General features: G+C 48.8%; 8 protein-coding genes across 8 annotated transcripts; 6 read left to right on the forward strand and 2 right to left on the reverse strand.

Annotated features, from left to right (window-relative positions):
* Nucleotides 1–2,081: 2,081 nt before the first annotated feature.
* On the forward strand, nt 2,082–4,901 carry N7474_001732 (potassium transporter 19; the record flags this gene model as incomplete). The annotated part of the gene is made up of 10 exons (XM_057193147.1): nt 2,082–2,308; nt 2,369–2,603; nt 2,672–2,846; nt 2,893–2,938; nt 3,005–3,173; nt 3,239–3,405; nt 3,457–3,508; nt 3,575–3,730; nt 3,783–3,929; nt 3,978–4,901. 10 exons carry the CDS (start codon nt 2,082–2,084, stop codon nt 4,899–4,901), a joined length of 2,298 nt encoding a protein of 765 aa, XP_057058100.1.
* Nucleotides 4,902–5,449: 548 nt separating this feature from the next.
* Nucleotides 5,450–6,394, forward strand: N7474_001733 (DUF3632 domain-containing protein; the record flags this gene model as incomplete). The annotated part of the gene is made up of 2 exons (XM_057193148.1): nt 5,450–5,788; nt 5,948–6,394. 2 exons carry the CDS (start codon nt 5,450–5,452, stop codon nt 6,392–6,394), a joined length of 786 nt encoding a protein of 261 aa, XP_057058101.1.
* Nucleotides 6,395–6,751: 357 nt separating this feature from the next.
* Nucleotides 6,752–7,131, reverse strand: N7474_001734 (uncharacterized protein; the record flags this gene model as incomplete). Its single annotated transcript, XM_057193149.1, has 2 exons — nt 6,752–6,961; nt 7,015–7,131. 2 exons carry the CDS (start codon nt 7,129–7,131, stop codon nt 6,752–6,754), a joined length of 327 nt encoding a protein of 108 aa, XP_057058102.1.
* A 3,378-nt stretch (nt 7,132–10,509) lies between these two features.
* Nucleotides 10,510–11,292, forward strand: N7474_001735 (kinase-like protein; the record flags this gene model as incomplete). The annotated part of the gene is made up of 1 exon (XM_057193150.1): nt 10,510–11,292. One exon carries the CDS (start codon nt 10,510–10,512, stop codon nt 11,290–11,292), a length of 783 nt encoding a protein of 260 aa, XP_057058103.1.
* Nucleotides 11,293–11,526: 234 nt separating this feature from the next.
* On the reverse strand, nt 11,527–14,271 carry N7474_001736 (phosphatidylinositol 3-kinase VPS34; the record flags this gene model as incomplete). Its single annotated transcript, XM_057193151.1, has 1 exon — nt 11,527–14,271. The coding sequence occupies one exon, from the start codon at nt 14,269–14,271 to the stop codon at nt 11,527–11,529; it is 2,745 nt and encodes a 914-aa protein (XP_057058104.1).
* A 296-nt stretch (nt 14,272–14,567) lies between these two features.
* On the forward strand, nt 14,568–16,047 carry N7474_001737 (non-structural maintenance of chromosomes element 4 family protein; the record flags this gene model as incomplete). Its single annotated transcript, XM_057193152.1, has 3 exons — nt 14,568–14,868; nt 14,924–15,778; nt 15,866–16,047. The coding sequence occupies 3 exons, from the start codon at nt 14,568–14,570 to the stop codon at nt 16,045–16,047; spliced, it is 1,338 nt and encodes a 445-aa protein (XP_057058105.1).
* A 458-nt stretch (nt 16,048–16,505) lies between these two features.
* N7474_001738 (uncharacterized protein) lies at nt 16,506–17,485 on the forward strand (the record flags this gene model as incomplete). Its single annotated transcript, XM_057193153.1, has 2 exons — nt 16,506–16,635; nt 16,791–17,485. 2 exons carry the CDS (start codon nt 16,506–16,508, stop codon nt 17,483–17,485), a joined length of 825 nt encoding a protein of 274 aa, XP_057058106.1.
* Nucleotides 17,486–18,474: 989 nt separating this feature from the next.
* N7474_001739 (MARVEL domain-containing protein) lies at nt 18,475–19,229 on the forward strand (the record flags this gene model as incomplete). The annotated part of the gene is made up of 5 exons (XM_057193154.1): nt 18,475–18,537; nt 18,597–18,756; nt 18,824–19,011; nt 19,065–19,117; nt 19,187–19,229. The coding sequence occupies 5 exons, from the start codon at nt 18,475–18,477 to the stop codon at nt 19,227–19,229; spliced, it is 507 nt and encodes a 168-aa protein (XP_057058107.1).
* Nucleotides 19,230–19,278: the final 49 nt, after the last annotated feature.

Raw genomic sequence — 19,278 nt, forward strand, 5'->3', positions numbered from 1 at the left:
CCACCGTTATTCATGGTAAGGAATATTGTGTTAGACCGCTATTGGCGGACACTATTTCCAGCAGTCAGAAGCTACACTCATAACTCCTTACCTTGAATAGACGCAAATTCTTTGCAAAATACTCAGTCATTCAGTATCTATGAACGACGTTGGAATGCAGATTGTTCATATATTTGCTGAATGGCAGCAAGTGGCATTATATGTGTGACCTGGTACAGTAGTATCCAAAATATTTGGGCTTGGCAAAGCTATTTGTGGTAGGTAACGGTAGAATGTTGGGGAATGTGACAATATAATTTTTACAAGACATAGCTACTTCAATTCGTAAGATTTATCTGCTGAATTTAATGCCTAAATGCGCTAACTTGTGATCTCTTATCGCTTATCCAAGTTCGCATGAACTTGAAAGAGATTTCTACGGTAGATATTAAGAACCTGCGCATACCAACTGTTGGATACCTTACAAGGGGCCTCCGAAACGCCAAAAAAAGAAAAGCTTCGAGGTGATAAGTATTGTTCCCCTCTCGCCTTGGTCGAGTATTTTACTACCCGTAGAATACCCAATGTACCATACATTCAAGTGTTCATCTGCGAACAAGAGCGGGTATATATATACACAAGCTCGGCATAAGTGTGTGGAGTCAGGGGCGGAAGAGAGCCAATTAAAATATACATAGTTACTTATGTAACATCTTTCTCCTCTCTTCGGCTATTTGGACTGTTTCAAAACAGGGCCCGAAGACTGACCTGTGTGAGTAAAGTGGTGAAACTGGTTTCAATCCATCCCCTTCTACCTACCCATTCATGTTGAACGACAGGCTTGATTACTAATCTATATTCGAGGAGCGACAATATTGTCCTTTGTAATCCCCAAGTAAGGAAGTTAGCCAAGCGGTCGAGTCCGAGGCACTGGTCAAAGTCTGCACGGGGATCTGAGGCTGAGGCTAAGAGAGGTGGCTGCGGTAGGAATCTAAGGCTGACTCTGCCGATACATGATTTTGACGAAGGTTGACTAGAAAGGGAGCAGTAATGTAGAGGAAGAACTTTATTCATATAACGCAGATATGTCAAATGAACACATGAGGGCTTTTGTAGTCGGTGTATGTCAAAAGACAAGTGATTTGGAGGAATCGACATCATGAATGAGATTTTACCCCTATCGCATCTCAAACTGTCTGTGCCAAAATTGGTGGATACTGGCAGGGATTATGGGCATGTCCGCACAGAGTCGAGTGAATCTATGCTCTAATGATGCATCAAGTCCCAAGCCGTCCCTTGAATATGGATCGATCGCCAATGCCGGACAGCATTCCCGTATAGCGGCTGTAAAGCAAGATATATCGGGCAAATGAATGAATGATTGGCTGATTGATTGAACCGACATCCGCAAGCAGGGAAATTATTCATTCGGATTATCTGAGGCTATTAAATGTACTGATGAAGCCCTTGTCAGTCTTAATTGATCGCGGCTGGTACTCAGGGTGACTGCCATATTGAGTTTGTGGCGGTTGTGGCGTTGGCTTCAGCGGAGAATATAAATGCCTCGTACAACATGAAAGACTTTGTGACTGCTCATCACTCCTGGAAACCCTAGGATAGCAACAACTCTTCCATTTCCTAAATATTATATCTGTGAATCTTTCAATCATATTACTTGCAAGCAGTTGATTTTAGCACGAATCATGTGAGTTGTCGATAGTGTTGCGTAAAGAAACCACCTAAAACGAATAAAAAGGCGGCTTGCTCGAGGCTAAGCGATTCCACCCTGGAGCCATGTCAGCCAACAAGAATCCAATAGTGGCTGAGGTATTTTCTATATCCTATTATCTTGAAATTTCTTATCTCAAACTAGACAATATGCTCTCCCGCGTGCACCTTTATTAGCAATGGAAAAGATCTTGTCCAATTAGAATTATGATCCTAGATAAGCAAGATACGAACAAATTCGACGAGATGTTAAGCCTTGGGTCTACAAATATCCGAACTGGCCTGAACGTAGAAGAGATTTTGTCGACGTTTTTCAATAGAATACTTTTCATACTTCTACCAAAAAAAGTTTCTTTAGCAATTTGCTTGATATTATGGATACGGAACAGGAAGACGACATCGCCAAAGATGTCTATACAAGCTCTACTGGTGGTGGAGTTTATTCGTCCCGCTTGATGCATGCTCTCAGTTCTTCACAGCAGGGCCGAAATCTGCCTTCCAAGGTGGCTGATATCGAGATGACTTCTGTTTCTGAACAGACGGAGGTAGATGAGAGGGACTTTCGCAAGAAGCAGGTCTTTAGTGGCTGGACATTGGCATGGTATGTATCTAACATTCTCAGTCAAGGCAACCAGCGGCTCACACCACAAAATAACTATAGGCTTTCCTATCAATCTCTTGGTGTCATCTATGGTGATATTGGCACAAGCCCTCTCTATGTGTTCTCCTCGACCTTCTCAAACGAACCAAGTCGAGAGGACATTCTCGGAGCCGTTTCACTTATTATTTGGGCACTCACTATCATGGTGACTATCAAATATGTCTGCATTGTACTCAATGCTGATGACGAGGGTGAGGGAGGTACTTTCGCTGTGTATTCTCTGCTTTCCAGATATGTGCGTAGGCTTTACATACACCCTCCCCTCTATTACGCAGTTGATTCGAATTTACTGACAAATCCTAGGCTAGAATTGTCCGGTTTGACCCTCGACATGCAAATTTGGTGCCAATGCGGAGATTCAACACGAATGACCTCCAAAAGCCAAACAGAGCGACGCGCAATATCATGGAACGAAGCAGGTTTCTGAAATGGATGCTCAAGACAGTCGGAGCATTTGGAGTATCGCTACTCCTTGCTGGTTGGTGTCTTGACCATTAGCCTTTAGCATTTACTGACTTAATAAGATGGCATTCTCACTCCAGCCCAGTCAATTCTTGGGGCGATTCAAGGGTAAGTAAGTGAGGAGACAAATTCCAGAACACTTTACTTTTCCCACGATCAGCTCACAAACTCTAGTATTACTGTTATCAATCCTGATATCTCCTCGTCGACGGTTGTTGGAGTTTCCTGCGCAATCTTGGTTGTAACTTTTCTCATTCAACCCTTTGGCACCAGTAAGATCGCGAGTGCATTTGCCCCAATTGTGATCGTCTGGTTGCTCTTTAATTTGACATTTGGGATTTACGTATGTCTAAATACCAAGTATTATCTTTGCATGCTGTTTCTCTAACTTCGTCATTTTCTTTTCAGAATCTGGTCAAGTATGACGCATTAATCCTGAAGGCTTTCTCTCCGTATTTTGCAGGTTCCTTTTTGGTGCGGAATGGGAGAAACGGATGGTTAAGCCTCGGAGGCATCTTGCTCGCTTTCACGGGCGTTGAAACTCTCTTCGCAGATCTTGGAGCGTTCAGCCAGAGGTAAGCCAGTGGATTGCAGAAAAAAAAATGATGTACTTACCAGATTCACAGAGCAATCCAGATCTCGTGGCTGTTTTTCGTCTACCCATGCCTTCTTGTTTCTGTAAGACCATAAAACTCTGCCTGATAAAGACAACAAGATGCAAGGCTAATATGCATCTTAAAACAGTACATTGGACAAGGGGCTCACATAAGCGTTGTGCCCAGTGCATATGCCAATCCATTCTTCTTCACTGTCCCTCCTGGCATGTTGTACCCCAGCCTTGTAGTGGCAATTTTGGCATGTATTGTCGCAAGCCAAGCTGTGATCACTGGTTCATTCCAGGTACACGAGGTTTTCCACCAGTTTCTTCTGAATTTCGCTGACCTTGGTCCAGCTTCTGTCCCAACTTATGAAATTGTCTTATTTACCCCAGATCAAAATATACCATGTGTCCAAAGTCTTTCACGGACAAGTATATATTCCTCTTGCCAATTGGTTCATGATGATTGGAACAATCATTGTGACGGCTGTATACAATAATGTGCGTCTTAGCAGCCAAGTTGACATTTCTCCGTTAATTGTGACATAGACAACTGCCCTTGGCGAGGCTTATGGAACATGTGTCATTCTTGTCTCTTTCCTTACCACTTGCATGGTTACAGTGGTGGCTCTTATTGTCTGGAGACTGCCAGCATATTTAGTTCTTCCTGTTTTCGTCATAGTTGCTCTCTGGGATGGCATGTTCCTCTCTGCCGCTCTGATCAAGGTTCCTCATGGTGCTTGGTTTACGCTTATGGTGGCTATTGCCCTCACCTGCATATTCAACCTTTGGCGCTATGGGAAAGAAGAGCAGTGGACTGCAGAGGAATCGGACAACGTTCCTCTTTCGAAAACTACTATTCTGCAAAACAACAGCCTTTGCTTGCAGGATGCCTTCGGTGGTTCGATCATTGCTCCAGTCAAAGGTGTGGGGATTTTCTTCGACAAGGCAGGAAGTTCGGTCCATACGCCAACAGTCTTCCTCCATTTTCTTCAGAAATTTAGTGCCGCGCCTGAGATAACCGTGTTTCTTCATCTACGACTTTTATCAGTTCCCTCGGTCGCACCAAATGAGAGATACACTATTAATCGCTGTTTCACCGGACCTGGGAAACAGGTGATTCGGAATTGTTTCCGATTAATAGTGAGGCACGGATATACGGACGAGATCGTCACGGCGGATCTTGGTAACTTGGTTTTTGATTTGATTCGCAGTTACCTGGAAGGTCAGGCCGGTTCTAATGTGCCAAGCGATGAGCCAGAAGAAATGACCGCATTATTCCATGCATGGAGGACCCAGACAATATACATTGTAGGAAAGGAGCAGCTAAAAGTTCTGCCCACAGCCAACATTCTTCGTCGAATCATTCTCTGGGTATTTTTGTGGATGCGGGACTCAAGCAGAACAAAGATCCAGCATCTGAACGTTGAGAGTGATCGACTTGTCGAAATTGGGTTTGTCAAGACTATGTGAAACATAGGCTCTGAAGAAAGGCAGTATATATATATATATACCGTGTTGGCGGAAGCAGCAAGAAGATCCCTTTTTTTACGGGTAAATAGAGCTTTTTTCTGATGGAGCCAAGATACTTTCATCCATTCCAACTTTCGGTAATTTTCCCACCATGAAGCCTTTTTTTTTTTTTTTTTTTTTTTTTTGCAATTTTCTAGTGTCAGAGAGTTAATTCAGGGTCCCTCTATACACACAAAACTTTTTTCTATTCGCAAGTCTTTAACATGTCAAGGATCAGAATCAAGGATAACTAGTTAACTAGCGCTTAGCTTGCTGAGTAAATCTAAAATTAACTCTGCGGCGGCCAGGGTGGGGTTGGCTCCGTGTGATGAGGAGACCCCAGGTCTGTCTTATTTGAGCATCTTCTTCTGTCGTATTGCTCTGCGAAGCAACTATTAAAACCAGCTACTTGTGCTTTAATTACCCTCATCGCATTATTTTCTTCAACAATCTTCTTTCTCCCCTACTTCCCTGCCGCTTGAGTTACCGCACCCAGAGGGCCAGACACGATGGCACAACTCAACCTCCAAATCGATGAAATGGATCCCGAGGTGAAAGAGGTTCACGGCCGCTATTCTGACTTGAAAGCGTTCAATGTCCTTCGGCGTTATCTCGATGCCGCTCAAGGAGAACTGTCTATTGTGCAGGCCACCAAACTGATACATGATATGTTACCTGATATTGCAGATAGAGACGCAGAGTTTCAACACAGTATGTTTAGTCATGTTGTCTTGGACGTGGCTCAGCAGATCCCCTATTCCCATTCGGCCCAGAGTTACCTTGTACAGCTCTTGCAACGTCTACAAGCGTCCAGCAAACTAACTAGGCGGGTGATTAATGAAGAAGAGGTACGTGATAATCAAATATCTCAATATATATATATATGTTAACAGCGGAACCTAGGGGTGGACCCTTTATGCCAATATACATCAACTCTTCTTAATCATACGGGAGCGCTTCGGTCGTAGGTCGTTCCCCCCGAACCCTGAGTATAAGCTGATCATTAGAGCATTTTAGCGGAATTCGAGCCATCTACCTCTGAAGAGGAGCACTCTATCAATAATAACGCTTTCCTAGCTCGTCTCTCATCGGCTGGATTGTTTCATGATCCTTCCTATGCAATCTGGACTCTGCGGTCGAACCTAGAGGAATCTCATTCCGATGAATCCTACAGTGGCCGTATTAGCGGTGCGGCTGTATGGATTCTATGTGCTGGGCAGTGGCTTTTTACTGAGATTGTCGAATGTCCTCGCCTAATGACCCCTGAGGATGAAACTTGCTGGGATGTTGGATCGCTTTACACTGGTCCAATTCTTGGCCTAGTACGATGGAAATTCTGGCATAAGGCCCTCGCTACCGCTATAGAAAGTAGTCGAGCGAGCGACGAATCCCGACGTCTTGCGCAGAAAGCAATCGATTTCATGGACGCTATCGAGCTGGCTAACAAATGGTAGCTTAGCTAGGGAGTATCCGGTTGCATTTTCTATCGCTGCATATTATGAAATATCATCAAGAGAATTCTGCAATACGAATAACGAGCCCCAGGCAATGCAACTCATTCACTTCAGCTGAAGTTCCCCTTTCTCCACAACCAGTTGTACAACCTCGTTATTCAGTCCACCCCAGCCTTTTCGTCCTCTAATAAACCAAAAGAGAAGAGTGAATAGCACAGAGGGAATGAAAATAGGTGCTGCGTAGTTCATGTTGGTTCCAGACACTGGAAGCTCAGATGGGAATGCCAGCCAAACCGTCATATATGCCGTGTAGATCATTGTAAATATGTTGACAGGAAGCCCGAATGCACCTAAGTTCTAATGTCCTAAGGGCGCTGGGTTGCGGCTAAGACGATTTTGCACCAAGTAGCCAATGGCAAGGAAATACGACGCAAAGAGGCCAATAGTGCCGAGAGCCGTAAATGCACCAAAGGCGGCCGAGTCTGCGATATTCAGACATACAAGAACCATGACAATGGCTGATAGAAGCCACACGGCTCGAACTGGGACATTATGACTTCGGTTAATCTAGAATGCAAACGTGAGTACGATGGATCAGAGACAGGGATAGTGGGACAAACATACGCGAAGAACTCGGGTAGAGCGCCATCACGAGCGCATGCCCATGTTAGTCGCGAGATAGATGCAATACTAGCCAAATTGACTAAGGGCGAAATTATGAGAAGCCAACAGACCATTGTAGTTGTAGCCGGTTTAGATCCCGTGGCTTGGATATAGATCTCGATGATAGGGAAATACGAGGCCTATGCGTCCTTAAGAGGACCCATCGTGAAGAGGACGTAGATAACCATGGATAGGCAAGAAGCCCATTGACCACCACTGTATACAACATGGACCGAGGTACCGCATGGGGGCTCGCCGCACCTCCTCACTCATATGGATAGCACCATCAAGCCCTATAATACGAAATGAGCGCGTATTGTTGTGATCATCATGATCTTGACTCACCAACGAACCCCCAGGCAGGGGTCAAGAGACCAATATTCCAAGGAACCTGAGAAATGTAGGCTATCTAACGATCCTTGTTGGATGTACTCATGGCCTGGAAGAATGGATTTCAGCAACCAAAATAAAGGTGCTTGGAAGAAAACATTTAATAGTATGTCAGATAGATATTTTTCACAACCGCTAAGTGATGGTAAATTAGACGCCAAAAATGGCTATCGTTGCGGCCATTTCCAACGATTCCCACGGCAGGTGATCAGGGGCGATCTAAGGGCCTGTCTGGAAGTTCTGAAGGAAGGGCCTTGGATTCTGGAAGTTCCGAAGGAGAAGACTCTGTGATGGGCACCTCATATATCGCCTTCGGCGCTTCCAGTTCTGACATTCGTAATCCCAAGGCGTGATGTGACTCAGAAGCTGAGAGTTCTGCTCGGCGGCCTTTTTGCCGCGAGTGTCGTCGCCTCCACAGGAACCACAGCACGCCCAGTACTAGCGCAATCCCTACAACACCTCCGACAACGCCTCCTGCAATGGCACCGACGTGATTATTATCACTACTCGACGATGATGTCTTCGCTGTTGCTGTCGCGGACGTGCTTAGGCTTGCAGTTTCCACCCCTGTTGTTGGCAAAGACACTGTTGAGGACGGTTGGCCGTGGCAGCTGTCAATGCTGAAATAAACCCACGACGAATTGAAGCAGGACTCCAATGAAGCGATTTCCCGGCCGGCCATTGGGCATGTCTCGGTGCCATCCGGATAGATTGTCACTAGATTAGGTACTTATTGTGAGCTTTTCGCCAACACACAGAAGAATCGGGAATTAAAATACCTGCACAACCTGGATCCTCCTCGGTGACCATGAAACTTCCATATTGACCAGCCTCTCCTAACTGTGAACAGCTACCACTCGGGTAGCCATTTGGTCCCTTCAACTTTTTGAGTGGATGCCGACACTTGTCATCTGTAAAGGTCGAGATCGTTGTCGCCAGTGCGATCTGAGTCGTGCAGCTCGCAAAGAGGGCATAGAGATGCCAGCGGGAAGATTTCATTGCATAATAAGGCGACTCTGTGTGTGTTGCAGGAGTGAGACAAAAAAGCAAGTCAAAGTGGGGGCGCAGGCGTCAGGTAGGACAGCCGTTGTCTCTTATATATCACTAGCCTGTCCATCAATTACCTGAAGGATTGAAACTGCTGCAGCAGGGGTAGGTAGGGTGACTGTGATTGGCCTTCCCCCGCTCAGCGATAGGTTCACCACGTGCTCCGACCTGATGGCAACTAAGGGGTAAGCGCAACGTCACCGAAGTTACATAATCCGAGACTAGCCTTATACTGCTAATGGTATGGAATCAATCGATCAATCAGTCTTGAGAGGCACCAAGTTATATATTGGATCTGGAACGGACAAACCCGCTGTATGCTTTTCTGTTTCTGTCTTGCATGTTATCTATCAGGCTACCAATCTTCAATCAAACTTCTACTGGCTGTTGTGGGCGCAACTTCGCGTTGAATATCCTGTCTTGAGGCTGTCATTATCTGTTCATTGAGTGGGAACCCATGTTTACTGATATTCTTTCATCGTCCATTTGCGACGGGACTCATACTTTGCGGTAGCTGTTTCGAATGCCATACCAGCCGCTTCTAAGTTGTAATAAGCACATACGACCACAGGGTGTGGAGAACAGGGCTTCCCGTCCGCTCAGCCGTACTTAAGCCACACGCCGGTCAGTTAGTAGTTGGGTGGGTGACCACCAGCGAATCCTGACTGTTGTATGTTTTTGTTTTTGTTAGCACTAGTGGACCACAGGACTGACTATATACGCCACTGTTGAACGATTCACCAAGCGAAACACCTGCCCTGCCTGCTTGGAAGCACCGAATATCACGTTCGACCAGACAGGCGGATGCCAATGGCTTCCGTCAGAATGTACCCCAATTCTGAATATCGGTTGGCATACGGAAGCGATTTAGGAAGAAAGTGGTTCCATTGCAATCTTTCCCATCCTCATCTGATTTCAAGAAAAATTGGCTCGATAGCGCCAATATTACACTGTGCAACCACATTCTCCTCCATATTCTAGATATTAAGTTGTCAATAATAACGATGACGACATTGGCAAATCCCAGAAACATGGGGCGGTTAAACCGTATCGACGGCCTGCCTTCCGATGATATGAACAACTTCACAGGCGATCCCACACCGCCACCGACCATGATGACTCCGCTTGGTGCTTCTACTCGTCTCTCCACTAATTTCAGTCCCCAGGAAAACTGATCAGAATGTTCTCCAAGCTAGTAAACCCCAACCCGGACACTCCATCAAAGAATTTAGCTCGGCAATCTTTGATTATAGCAAGGATTATCAAACAGGAATTGCCGGAACTCAACGACTCCCCCACGTTTCGTGGTGGCAATTTTCGAGGGTTTGGCCCCTGCTTATATTTAATTAAGCGGAGCGTAATTGGAAATTCACCGCAGTTAATGTCGCCCCCCAAATGAGGAACCGGATGGGGGGGTTGCGTTTGGGGGACGGGCTATTTAAAGGTAGTAGTCGTTTCCACAAGCTGAGAGGCATCCCATAATCTATTACTTTAATATACACCACTAAGAAGACAGGGGAACTTAGGCTGCCTCCTGGGCACACAGGGAGGCAACCTGAGTGCCGAATGTTTTTCTTCTTGATGGCACTGAAGAGAGGGCCATAGGACTCGAAGTAACATCATAATATTTAGAGAGCCTTTCGGTTTGCTTCGCAGACTGTAAGTGGGATTGCAGGACAGAGGTAGAAGAAGACGCAAAAGAGATCTTATACAAAATCTTCCACCGGGGCTACAAAGTATCGTGGAAGAATTTTGTAAAAAGGCCGATGGAAGTGGTTTCAAAAATTATCAATATCGCTTTCATGCAATTTTGGCTCGCGGAAGAGACGGTGTGACAAATCTTGGTATGTCCTAGCATACATAAGCATGCATGCTCTCTATTCAGACGCCGTCCCTTCAATCCACTTGGTCAAACATATCATTCTCCTGTTTATCACATATTACTGAATAGTACTCGCAATCCTAACAGATATAAACCGCATCGCACCCCCGTTTTACGAGAGCCTTTGAACAAAATGAAAATTGTGCAGAGAAGCGAGAGGTTCAAATTTATCGATGGCGTACTTAGTTTCTCTTATGTCTCGTACTTCATTCAGAAGGATGGCATTCTATATTTGGGTAAATCCAAAGATCGATTTGGGCCCCCGGACTCCCTAGAGCAGCTTGAAGACGTCCAGCAGGTTCAAACCGAGGACCGGGGCCCTGTGGTGAGGACCGCTTGGTCAACGGTGTACGTGAAAACGCCAAACCTCTTCGCATATACTGGTGGATCAGATCTGGAGAAACGAATCTCCTATGAGGTCGAAGCGTGCGAACTCCTTCGACAAAATCCGCACCCGAACATTGCAACCTACTACGGTTGCCAAGAGACTAATGGTCGAGTCTCTGGGCTATGCTTCAAGCAGTATACGTCAACTCTACAGGAAAAAGTCAACCCGGGACATCTAAACAAGAGTATGTTCCGCTCTAGTGAGCGCCAACTTGTCGATAGCAGCGTCAAAGCGAGTCTAAACGGGATTTTGGCGGGTATTCAACACATCCACTCGCTAGGCCTCGTACACAATGATATCAGCCCCGCCAATATCATGTTCGACGAGAATTGCACAGCCGTTATCATCGATTTCGGCAGCTGCCGACCGATTGGGAAGTCGTTGCCCGAAACGGGAGCGGGAAGGACATATGAGTGGTTCAACCCTAGTGTTGACACTTCATTAGAGAAGAACGATCTTGATGCTTTTGAGGAATTGAGAACCTGGTTAATTGGATCATCGAGCGACGGGTTCTTATTTGACCAGTGAGACCATAGGCAGGACGACTTGTTTCGTGCTATTCTCGCTTGCGTCGACCTGCGCCTGTCTACAAAACAAAGCCTGGACAATATTATAAATTGCAGTTTTTCTACAAAATATGATAAGATTGTCTATCTCAGTATGAATCATCGGGTATCTAAATCACCGTACGCCAACCCTTATGCAGGTCTAACCATAGAAGTACCCTAACAAACAAACGCCATACATCGGAGACAAAAAGAATCAAGTACGCCAGCCTTGAACAAATTCATGAAAGCGGTCAATCACAACACCGAAAATAGCATTGGCACTGTCGCCAATAAGCTGCTCGAAATGGCGAATGGCTTCTTCCTCCGACATCTCCAGATGAAAGCGCTCCTTGACCTTGAGGACAGCCTTGTCCGGTTCGACACGGATATCCGGGATATTAGCGTCGACCATGAGACTGAAGAGGTTCAGAATCAGGTTGGCAGACTTGCGCAGCGTTGTGTACGCTGTGTAGCAGTACTGCTTGAATTGGAGGTAGTTTGGTGATGTGGTGCCACCCATGCCTTCAACCATCTCCTTGCCGAGTTTCATCATCGGTGCGAAGGGCTTGGGGTCACGGCCCAAGATGAAGCCGAAGTCTGCATGGAAGAAATGGCCGTCTGGAGCAAGCAGTAAGTTTTCAAGATGGCGGTCGCCCACGCCGAGGATATAGGTGATGACGCAATATCCGGCGCAGGATTTGATGTAGGTGTCCATCGTCTCTTTACGCACGCCGAGAGGCTCGTTTTCGTCTGGATTATTCGTTTTCAGGTATGCGAGGATAGATTTGTATTTGGCCATGGCTGCGGAGAGAGACGTGGAGGGGATGAACTGTGCGGCGCCGACCGTTGAACTGGTGGCAAGCACCCGGTAAGGCGTCAGTTTTAAATCCAAATTTTCTTTCTGAAGAAGTTGATCCATGAGAATGATGATCTGGATGACCAGCTGGTCCTGTCGCATATCGTCGCCAACCTTGAACAACAGTGGATATCGGCGGCCGTCCGTAGTCTTGAGAGTGATGTGCAAAGGAGACAATGTTGACTTGAAGACATTGGATTCTTCGGGGAAACACCCTGCCACGAGAACATCTGGATCCAGGGGGAGCGGTAATGGAGGCTCAATGTGAATCAGGTCATTCTTCGGGTCACGCAGTGATTTCTTTAGCTTTTCGATCTTCTGGGGCCGGGTCTCCCTGGAGAAACGGACATCTTTGGCGATCTTCGACAAAACGGCTATGAATTCTCCCTGCCGCAAGAGTGTCTTGCGATAGTCAGGGTGCACTTTCTCCAGCTCGGTCATGAAATAGTACTCGACTCGTGCAAACAGACGCCGTTGCGTCGATAATGTGCCCGGGCCAGCATCATCGCACTCAACCATCAGGTACCAGTGCAGATAATTTCCCAGCTTGAGGTTATTGGCCGCACGGGTGATCAAGAAATTGGCAAGTGAGGAGTCGTGCGCGGCTTCGTCAACGCTGCCCTCGGCATTTTCTTCGTACTTCAAAGCCTGAACCAACTGCAGCAGATAGAGGAGAAGCTCGTCGTCATCTGCTTTTCGCAGTCGTTCCACAGCATATGACCGCACTGCCGGATTATCAAATGTTGGACCCAGAAGTTCCAGAGCATCGTCCACATCAATTTCGGTCCACTTGGGGAGGATTTCCACAGCCTGCCGGGCCTCTCCCACATCCCGCCAATTAACCGATTTGACGAATTTTGTCAATGCTCTCTTTTCTCGCGTCAAATAGTACCTGAATCTCCAAACAGAATCCTTCTCTTCGGCTGTAAGATCTTGCGTTGGCTCATATGACATAATGATGTTGAGCTCGTCACGAATTTTGGGGTTAGGCTTCAAGTCTCTGTCCATGATACCAGTCCTATGGCTGCGGATCAATCGGCGGTGCTTGTCCTCGCAGGGGTTCCCTGCCTGTCCCACTTCCGGATCATATATCCGAATCACAGCTGTAGCGTCCGCTCCCTCAATTCCCGGACCAAAGCGAACCTCCGGGACCGGTTTCAAGGCAGTGTTTGGATGGGATGGCACATTCTGGGGATAAGACGAAATGGGAGGAGGAGGATACTGGTGATCGGCCCAGGCAATCGGATGATCGAAGCGCGGGAATTCCACGTACAGGACAAAATTCTCGTCGTCCCGTTCATCCTCGTCGGAATCTTCGTCCACCGTCTGGTGTTTTGTGGCTTTCAACCGAATGGCTCGTTTCCGGGCCGCTTCCTCGGCATTCAACTTGAGCTTTTCCAGCTGGCGAAATACCATTTGGTCCATCCAGTCTATCCGTGGAATTTCGCCCATTTCGTGCTTCTTGATCAAAATCTCCACCCGTTCCAGCTCTGTCTCCTCCAGTGACGGCCCCAGCGGATCACGAGCTTTCGGCATGCGTCGCTTCGGCGGCGGTACTGACGGCGTTGTGGTCGATGAACTCCCATCCGCAGCTTTATTGCGATATACCTTGCACTTTTGTCTACCCATCCTCAACTTGCCCTCGCGGTCAAACAGCGGTATGGTCGTTCCGCCAAAGGGGACATCATGAGCCTGGGCTCCGCCACCGGCCAGCGGGGACAGATCCCAAACCGTAATTGCCAGCTGGGAGTTGAGAGGCGCGTCTTTGAGGGACATGGGCATCTGCAGCCATTCGTTCCATGCTCGGTTGGCTTTAAATGCTTTGTACGAGGTCTGGAGAGGCACGCCGAGGGGTTTCGAGTCCGACCATATCTGCACCGTGACGAATAAATCCGAGGCCGGGTTTTGCGTAGAGCCTAGGTGTCGTAGCTCGGGGTTCTTCAGCAGCACTGAATAGGGGATGTGCTTCTGCTTCCCTTCTAGTGAACCACTGTCGGGGTATGTCAGCTGGAGGGGGGGCCTGTAGAGTCGCAGTGGCACATACATCTTGACATGGATGGGGAAGTCCACCTGTGTGGAAACGGCAAAGGTGAATGCCTCCATCCTGTGGTCCTTCCAGCAAAGAGAGCGAAAGAAAGCACAAGCGACCCAGACAGTTCAGATGACGCGGGGGGCTCTGGTCACGTGGGATTGCGCGTAATAGAGACGCGATTTTGACTTTCCATCTTCCTTTTGGTCTTGACATCGTCTGTTCATCCTCCTTATTTTCCAGCTTCTTTTATTCCCTGTCGTTTGGTGTTTGGTATACGCGCGCGGCATCGAGCAATCGTACTTTTGCGTTTGCTTGTTTGTCCTTTTCCCTGTCACCTGCAGGACACGCGCTAGGGTCCGACTTAATCATGGCACGTCTCGCCGGGGGTCAGCTCGACGAACAACCCATTAGTTCAAGCTCCTCCCCATCACCAGGGCGATCTTCTGACAAGGAAAATCCCCGACGAAGTGTCAACAAAAGAACCACGATGCCACCTCCAAGCTCAGCGAACAAACGGCGACGCCTCACTGACCACGACGCGAATATCCAGTCGCAGATGCCAATGTCGCAACGCAACGCCCAGAACAGGTACTACGATCCAGACCAGGATGCGGGCGAGCGAAGGAAAATTCGGAAAGGACTGAGGGACTTGACGCGAGAACTCAACGGTAAATACTCTGTCCCCTTGGCGCGGAGGGCCTCCTCCTGACAGTTCCGATCAAGACTCGCGATCCGAATATATGCAGACCGGAAATGATGGCCTCTACAAGACGGTCACCAAAGCGAACGAGATTTTCGTCGGAGTCAAGCAGACTTCCGACGCGACGATCGACTCTCGCCTCCTAGTCAACGCGGCCGATCTCTCCCATAAAAAGACTGCCCAGCTCGCTCTCGGGGACGCGACGGCCGGTATCGATGTCGATGAATTCGTTTCCAAATGTATCTCGTTCATGCGTCGGGGTGAAGCACCCACTCTCTCTCCGTCCCATGGAACCCAGCGCCGCCGACCACGTCAAAGCCAGAGAGACCCCGATGCGAGCGACGATGAGGATGCGGGAGACGCGATGAATTGGGACTGGCTGGGTCGACACGCCTGTCTACCGTATAGCGCTCGACCGGCCGTGTCGGGGTGGTTGTTGGGCCCATTATCCGTGCAAAAGCGCGCGCGCCAAATGACCCAGCGGCGAGCGCATGAGCGGATCGATCCATCACAGGCCGTGGAGCCCAACGAGCTTAAGCAGCAGGATCTCGGGGATCAAGAAAACGTCAATCTCGCCTTCATGTGCTCGACAATCAACAAACTGCTTGCGGATGTACTGCGGGATCGCAACGAAGCTGCTTCCAACGATATTGCTGCGATGCTGGCTAAGACAGGGCAAACCGAACCCAGTTTCGAGCAGGTCAAGGAGGCGGCTGCAAATCATGGAATTACCGACGATGGCGGCTTAAATCTCTTCCATGTTTGCATCAATCCTCGTTCTTTCGGGCAAAGTGTCGAAAATTTGTTCTACATCAGCTTCCTTGTTCGCGATGGGAATATCGGTCTGCAGGTGGACAGTCGCCAAATTCCGAGTCTTCGTGAGTAGCCGTGCGCCCTTGAGGTTTCTTTTTTTTTTTTTTTTTTTTTTTTTTTTTTTTTTGAAATGCTGACCGTGATCCTGACAGACTCCTCGGATCCCTGGTTACCCAGTGAGGCTCAAAAGCAAGGCATTAAAAAACAGCAGGCCATCTTCAGTCTAGATTTCGAGACATGGCAAGAGCTTGTTGACGCGTTTGATATCAAAAAATGCATCATCCCTCATCGCGATGAAATAGAAGCGGAGACCAACCAGGCCTGGTCTGGTTAGCTCTCACAACAAGATAATAATCTCACATATGATACCCTTTGATTTTGTCTTTTTCCAGCGCTTTATCGCATAGAAACTTGTCGCATTGAATGAAACTTGCATTTTATGAGCCAGAAAAGGACAATAATTATTGTCACATCTACTGTGTATATATTTTGCCCCATACTAGACTGAGTCTGGGCCGAGGCCAATCGATAAGCTCCATGGTTACATCACTCGCCGCCCCAAGCTTCCGCAGCTCAACCTGACCATTCCACCTCCCAACCTCCTGCTAGCCCCCAAGACGAGTGTCTCACGCCTCGACTGATCTTTGCGCTTTTTTTTATTCGTGTCTTGCTGAGTTAGGGTAGTCAGCACGCTACACAAAGACGACCATCTGCGGCGCGAATCCGAGACAAACAACGCCAGGGAGCTTTCCAGTGAAGAAAAAGAGCGCAAGAGCGCCACACCCACCGAAAATGCCGCAGCTCTTCCCCTCGAACCCCTCCGCGGCAATGGTGATTCGCCAAGTAACGCCGGACATCGTTACTATGAGTCTCCCATTTGCGCGCTTTGGAATCCTGCGCTTCGGCGGCCGAGGGACGCTGGGTGAGTACATCGTGCATTGCACCGACCCTTACAGGAGAAGGACGCGTGAAACCACGTCGATGTCAAACCCCAGCATGGTTGGCTGTTCTGCATATGCTTTGCCCCTTGCCATGCTGCGATCTGCCAAGCTAACCTTGTCCTTGCATGTGTCTCAGTCAAGCTCTCCACGGGCTCCCTCGCCGTGTTCTCGCCCGTCAACCTAACCCCCGAAGTCCGCGAAAAGGTGGACTCGCTGGGCGGGAATGTCAAGTACATTGCCGCACCGGATCTGCAGCACCATCTTCACATCACGGCGTGGAAGAAGGCATTCCCGCAAGCGGAAATCCTGGCGCCGGAGGGCTTGTGGGAGAAACGGCAGTCGAATCCCGAATTAAAGGACACCACCCCTCCGTTCCAGCACGTGTTTAAGCAGCAAGACGGTGGATCGTCGAAGTCGATCTCGGAGGAGTTCGACGCCGAGTTTGATAACGAGTACGTCTCCGGACACGGGTCGCGGGAGCTCGTGTTTCTGCATAAGCCCTCCAAGACCGTTATCGAGGCCGATATGCTATTCAACCTCCCCGCCAAGGAACAATACTCCCAGAGCGCAGAAGGGACCAAGCCGAACCTTTTGACGCGGCTGGTACTCCCGATGCTGGCGACGGCGCCGCCCGCGACGGGCCAGAGAAGGTTTGCATGGTGGATTCTCTCGTCGAAGGACCGAGCGGCATTCACCCAGTCCGTGAGACGGATCGAGAAGTGGGACTTTGACCGGTTGATTCCGTGCCATGGGGACGTGATCGAGACGGGCGCTAAGGGTGTGTGGCGCGACGTCATGGCGTGGTTCCTGGGAGACAAGAAAAGTGCTTAGTTAGGCTGTTTCACCTCTGTACTGTTAGGCACCTCTTGTAGCAGTGCCTTCCCTATCCTTGCGGTCGACCATAATACATACAGACTGTATCTAGGTACATACATGCATACACGCTCGTTGCCTTCCAGTGGATCTCGAGTCTGCGATTCATAGTGCACACACGCGCAGTCCCCCACGGGATCGGCTTGTCTTTACTTGGTGCCTAATGCCAAATGGCCCAGTTCCACGTCATAGGGCTGATGCCGGTCAGATGATTTGCTGAATCAGCGCAAGAGCGTTCCTTGCTGGGCAGAGAGAGAGAGAGAGAGAGAGAAAGTATAATAACAATAATCATGAGCTGGCAGAAATTAATTAAAGTGCCAATCAACCAGTGGTCGGCACTGCACATGTCACCACTAGACGCCGATCAGTGGGTCCGGATAGATTAAAGCCCGCGTAGTGTCGTCAATAGTCTAGGCTGGTTATCGTGATGATTCCTCGAGAATAACAATAATAGAGGCTGTGGACAGTGCAGGCCACTTACTCGGCAGCTGAAAATAATAACTCGAGCAATAACAACATCAATAATAATAATATAATAATAACAAACCATTCAGACTGGGCACTCCCTCTCTCTCCTTACTCCCTGCTCCGAACCATCATCCAGCCACGCATCAGTGGCGGTCAGTCAACGCGGCGTCGATCAGTTAGTTTCCCGACTAGCCTGCACCCGGAGGGAGGGGGGGATCTGACGACATGACATGGAACTTGCCTGCTGGCCCCAGGATGATCCGGACTGTTCGGCCCTTGCGTGCAAGCTTGCTGGACTGGCCGGGCTTGTGCGACGGGCCTCTCTCTGTCTGGCGCTCTTATATACCTGCGCTGGATCCCCCGGCGCCAGATTTGTTTTGCTAACCTTCCATATACCTCCTTTTTGTCCTCTCCCCTCCTCCTCCCTGCCTACTACCGACTAGCTTCTGCTCAGCACATCACCGCTAATTGCCGTCGCCATGCCTGTGGTCTCGCGCCTTGTGTCGATGATCCTCCGCGTTGGGGAGATTGCCTTTGCGGCGGTATGTTGACGCCACTATTGCCTTGCCATACTCTCTCTCACACAGTACTGTTACTGTAGGTCGTCGCGGGTATCATCGGCCACTACCTCGCCTCCTTCTCCGACATCCACCCCTGGCCGCAGGCAAGGTGGATCTACACCGAAGTCATCGCTGGCATATCCATACTCCTGGCCCTGATATGGCTGATTCCCTTCTCGTCGGGCTTTTTCTCGTGGCCACGTAAGCGCAACCACCACTGCCCTTCTTCTTCGCTTTTTTATCTTTTTCTGACCTGGCACAAAAACAGTGGACGTGATCATCTCCTTCGCCTGGTTCGCCGCTTTCGGGATCCTCGTCAACGCGATCCAGCAGCTTCCCTGCGGCGGCATCTGGCACTGGAACGGCTTCCTGCACGACTCTGTCTGTGGGCGCTGGAAGGCCGCTGAGGCGATGAGCTTTGTGTCTGCTATTCTCTGGCTGGTCTCGGCTCTGGTGGTAAGTTTCTTTCTTGAGTGCAACTGTAGACAACGCGCTAATGATGGGCATAGGGGATCTGGTTTACCTTCCGTGTTCGCAAGGATGCTGGCGCTGCGCCCGGAACGTAAGTGATTTATACATATCCTGTCTCTGCCCGTGTCTTTGGCTAGTGCTAACATATTCTATCCTTTAGCACCCATCGTCGCTGGGGCCGCTCTCCTGCCCCTGCCGTGTAAAGGACGAAGAACGCGCGGGAGAACATGTTCATCAAACCGCTGCCGTCGG

Source organism: Penicillium riverlandense, assembly GCF_028828495.1.
Source record: "Penicillium riverlandense strain IBT 135883 chromosome Unknown utg000001l_segment0_segment0, whole genome shotgun sequence".
In the NCBI taxonomy this organism is placed as follows: Eukaryota; Fungi; Ascomycota; class Eurotiomycetes; order Eurotiales; family Aspergillaceae; genus Penicillium; species Penicillium riverlandense.